Source organism: Lepidothrix coronata, unplaced genomic scaffold (genome assembly GCF_001604755.1).
Source record: "Lepidothrix coronata isolate B3197 unplaced genomic scaffold, Lepidothrix_coronata-1.0 Scaffold55, whole genome shotgun sequence".
Taxonomy (NCBI): Eukaryota; Metazoa; Chordata; class Aves; order Passeriformes; family Pipridae; genus Lepidothrix; species Lepidothrix coronata.
The window spans coordinates 5,124,256-5,128,840 of record NW_016690235.1 but is presented as its reverse complement, the minus strand read 5'-3'; the positions used below and the strand labels follow the sequence as shown (position 1 = coordinate 5,128,840).

The following is a 4,585-nucleotide window of genomic DNA, read 5'->3' as shown; positions in this document are numbered from 1 at the left end:
GTCCTGTGGCACAGGGATCGGGGACAAGCAGGTCAGATCAGGGGTAAGTCAGTTGCATGGGAGCCCAGCCCTGTACCAAATCGTTGCTGGGGACCAGTTTCAGTGCATTCTTTATAGCAGTTCTGCATGCAAACTACACTGCCAAAGGCCACACTTACTATCTCTCCCCACGTAGATCTGTCACTGTGCGGTTTAATTTGTTTCGACCGCTTGATTTCTGCAAAGGAGTATGGGGTTCTCTGGGCGTCACTGCCCTGAGCCTACTGCCCCACGCCACGGCAGCAAGCATCTCCTCCGACAGCGGCGGCCGCTCACCGCACCTCGGCTCTCCCCGCGGCCGCCAGCTGAGCTGACCCCGACAGCGCCGGGCCCCGCGGGGAAGCGCGGACAGTGCCCGTGCCCAGACACCTGCACCGGGACCCTGGAGCTGCCCCCGCCCCGCTCGGTGCGCGCCTGTCCCCCGGCGCTGTGCGCTCCCGACGGCCGCGGGACAGCGGAGCCCCGACGGCGCTGGGGACGGGGACGAGCGGAGGGGGCGGGCGAGGGGTGCCGGGCAGGGCGCTGCCCCCACCTGCGGCGGCGGCGGCGGCACGCCCGGCCCTGCCCGCGCCTCCCGGGCGGCGGGGCGTAGCAGGGGGAGTGCCGGCCGCCCGGGCGCGGAGCCGCCGGACACCGCCGCATAAAAGCCGCGGCGGCGGCGCGCTTCGCCTGCTCGGCTGGGCTCGGCTCGGCTCGGTCCGGCCCGGCGCGGGGCCGCCCCGACGGCCGCATGACCGCCGAGAGCCGGCTGCCGCCGGGCCCCCCGCCGCTGCCCCCGCCGCTGAAGGCGGACGCGGCGCCGCCAGGAGAGGAGGAGGCGGCGGCGGTGGCGGGGTCGCGGGGCGGGCGGCGGCGCCGCAAGCGTCCGGCGGAGCGGGGCAAGCCGCCGTACAGCTACATCGCTCTCATCGCCATGGCCATCGGGCAGGCGCCCGAGCGGCGACTGACGCTGGGCGGCATCTACCGCTTCATCACCGAGCGCTTCCCCTTCTACCGCGACAGCCCCCGCAAGTGGCAGAACAGCATCCGCCACAACCTCACCCTCAATGACTGCTTCGTCAAGGTGCCACGGGAGCCCGGCCGCCCCGGCAAGGGCAACTACTGGACGCTGGACCCCCACGCCCGCGATATGTTCGAGAGCGGGTCTTTCCTCCGCCGCAGAAAACGCTTCAAGCGCAGCGACCTCTCCACCTACCCGGCTTTCCTCGCCGAGCACCCCGACGCTCCGTGCCGCCTGCTCCCGCTGCCCGCCCCGCCGCCCCCCACCGACCTGCCCCCGGCTCCCGCCGCCTCCTGCGCCTTCGCCGCCGCCTTCCCCGCACAGGGCTGCGCCTCCGCCACCCTGCCCCACGCCTACGGCCCGCTACCCACCGCCCCCGGGCCCTACGCGTCGGGAGGTCACGGACCGCTGTACGCGCCGTCGGGGCGCATCGTACTGCCCGCCTCGCCGCCCGCCCCCGCCGGGGTCTACGGTCGCCGCTCCCCCGCGCCCTACCCGCCCCTGCCCCACGTCTACGGCGCCGGAGGACACCTGGGCACCGCAGAGCCCGGACCCCGGCACGGCGCCTATCCCGGCGGCCCCGACAGGTTCGTCCCGGCGCTCTGACCCATCCCGGGTGACGCCCGACAGCGCGGAGCGGAGCCCGGGAGAAGGCGGGCTGCGGGGCTCCCCCGGCTCCACTGGACCCCGGGAAGATGCCATCTGCCCAAGCCTCCTGGCGAGGAGTGGCGCTGTCAGAGACCTGGGGTGCCCTGTCCAGCCCTGTCCACTCTCGCTAGAAAAAGCCGTAGGGATTCCCAAGTGCCTGAACGGTGCAAACAAACCATTCCTCTTCCACAGCCTTTCCTGGGGCAGGTGATCAAAGCCTCCTGCCAAGCTCCCGCTCTCCCGGCACACCCTGGTAGAGCCCTTCCTGGTCTACCTGGGAAGATCTCACTTTTAAAAACATCTCTGTTGTTGATGATTTTATTTACAGAACAAGACGTCTGTTGGTGCAGGGTAGGAAGGAGGCAGGAGGAAGCGTTCCCCGGCCTCGTGCAGGCAAATATGTAAAAGTGGGATGCATGGCACTGATGTGGTGGCATGTCCCTGATGTTGCACAGGGCTACTGCATTAGCGCCAGGCTTTGCACCAGCAAGGTGGCCAGGGCTGGAGAAGATTTGGATGCTGGAGTTGCAGGCAAACACAGCAAGTCAGATCTCTCCAGGGGTCATGCTCTCTGCTGTAGGGGTGGGAGAGTGGTGGGATTGGAACTATAAAAACTTCTACCATGAGCATGCCCAGCCACTGGAAGAGGGACACAGTGAGGCTGTGGGACCTCTGCCCTTGGAGGGCTTTCCAACTTGGTTGAACAGACCCTGATCTATATCCAGAATTGGATCCAGCATTAAATTTGGATGTGCTTTGAGTGGAGACATGATCCTGAAGTCTATGGAGGTACTTACATCCTAAATTACTTTGATCTTAAGGTGAGCCCAGCTCTGTCTGTAGCCTAGAGAAATTGGCATCTGTGGGGGAAAACTTTCTTTCCTGAAACACAAGAGGCAGGACATGACGCCTTTTCATCTTCAATTACTCCACGTTCAAGCTTTCTTAGGATGGAAAAGAGACCAGAAGACAACGTGGGGAGGGAAAAACTAACAGGAACATCTATAAGAGGTAAAGGCTTGAAAATAGATCCATGGGGAAACTCAAGCAAACACCTCTCAACATATTCCACTACCTCTGGAAGGGGCCTGGAGCAGTGGTGTTTGCCCAGGGCTCTGCCTGGGGCTGTGGATGGAGAGGGAACTGACATAGCCCTGCTGTCCAGGTCTGCTTATACAGCTCCTTTTTCCTGGGGAGGTGGGGAGCCTGTGTAACCAGAGCTGGGAGAAGGTTGGTGAGAAGATCCCGTAGTGGGATGGTGCCTTACGTGGGGAGAGGGAAGTGGAAAGTGCAGCCAGAGCGTCAGCGAGAGTTTTGGAAGAACAGAGAGGGTACACACACAGCGGGGTCTCGCAATAGAGAAGGGTACAGATCATATGCATAACTTATGAATAACTCAGGTTAGAAGTTTCTGTTCCAACCTCGTACTCAAATCAGGGTCACCAATGACTCAAATCTGGTTGCTCTGGCCTGTCTAGTTGAGTCTTGGTCACCTACAAGAACAGAGACACAGCACAGTCTGTTTGGGCAGCTTGACTGTCCCTGGGGGGAGAAGTTTCTCCTTGTATCCATCCATTCATCACCTCTCTAGTCGTATTTCATGTCTACTGTATCTTGTCCTGCTACTGTGCACTGATGAAAAGAGCTCTTGATCCCACGAAGACACCTGTGCCTTCTGCTCCACAGAACATTTTTCAGATGAGGTCTTCATCAGGATGAAATTTGTATAGAGGCAACTTCCTTGCCTTCTCTGGGTGCTTTGGTCCAAGTATCCGGGTGGGACATGAGTATCCAGGTGGCTGGGTGTCCCCACAGCACAGTTTGGCATGGAGAAACCCTTTGCAGTAGGTGGACAGGAAAAGTTGTATGCCTGTCTTCCATTCGGCTCTGAGGTAGGAGATGAGTTTTGGACTCAAAGCCTCAGAGTGCTAAAGGTGGCATGTGGTGGGTGAGTCACCCCATGGGCTGGGAGGCTGGGCCTGGACTGATATTGCTGCCCCTTGTCCATCTAGACCTGTTGGTGGTACCGCAGGAAACTGCTGCACGTGGAACTGGGGAGGCTGCATTGCCACTGGTGGGGGGTACAGACAACAAGTGTAGGCACCATTCAAGTCTTTGGTGTGGTGAGGTGGATCAGATTGTTCCTTTCCTTTCCCTTCTGAAGAGCTGTGTTTTATCTTTCAATGTCCTTCCTGGTCCTGGCACATCCAGAAGCTGCTTCATCCTGGAGGGAGCAGAGTCTTGTCTGCAGCTTGGCTGCCTAATCCTGGGGCAGGTCTTCTCAGCAGCCATGCTAGCTCCTCTACCATCTTCTCTCTTCACCATCTGGAAGAGGAGCTGTACATCTAGCTGTGCCAGCTTCCAGGTTTTTTGACAGCTGCCTGCTGCCTCTCTGCTTTCACTGCCTGCAAGGACTGGACTGTGTCCCTTTGCTAGCAAGTCATGCTGTCCTCTTGATGGTTTGGGAGTAGCTGGGAGAACTGTCCTGCCTTTTAATGTTTTCTTTCCTTCCTGTAGAAGCAGTTATCAATGTGGATCAGATAATTTTCCTGATCCTAGAAGCCTTCTGGCCCTTGTTTCTCTTCAACCTAGTTTTGTTCACTGTTCCAGCTCTGGTGCTAGTCTGAAGTTCAGTTTAAAAAAAAAAAAAAGGTCACCAGTGATGATACAGGTCTTGTGTAAGCTGCTTCTGACCTTAGGTAGCATCTGTGGTCAGTTCAGGGAGCAAAACTCAATGTCTTGAGGACATGCCTGATAGATCTTGATGACTCAGAATGCACAGATTGTGTAGTTTGCAGATAGGTCTAGATTCTTGTTCTTGTTTCTCTGCAGACCTTTTATACCTACCTAGAGAAACCAGGCATACCTAGAAGATGTACTTTTTGCAGCAGATGCAGT

At 59.0% G+C, this 4,585-nt stretch overlaps 1 protein-coding gene across 1 annotated transcript; it reads left to right on the top strand.

The window, feature by feature from the left end:
• Window positions 1-769: 769 nt before the first annotated feature.
• On the top strand, window positions 770-1,645 carry FOXE1 (forkhead box E1). Its single transcript, XM_017816371.1, has one exon. The coding sequence runs from the start codon at window positions 770-772 to the stop codon at window positions 1,643-1,645; it is 876 nt and encodes a 291-aa protein (XP_017671860.1).
• Window positions 1,646-4,585: the final 2,940 nt, after the last annotated feature.

What these genes read in the sequence shown, in the direction of transcription:
- FOXE1 (XM_017816371.1), top strand. Translation starts at nt 770, where the DNA reads ATGACCGCCGAGAGCCGGCTGCCGCCGGGCCCCCCGCCGCTGCCCCCG.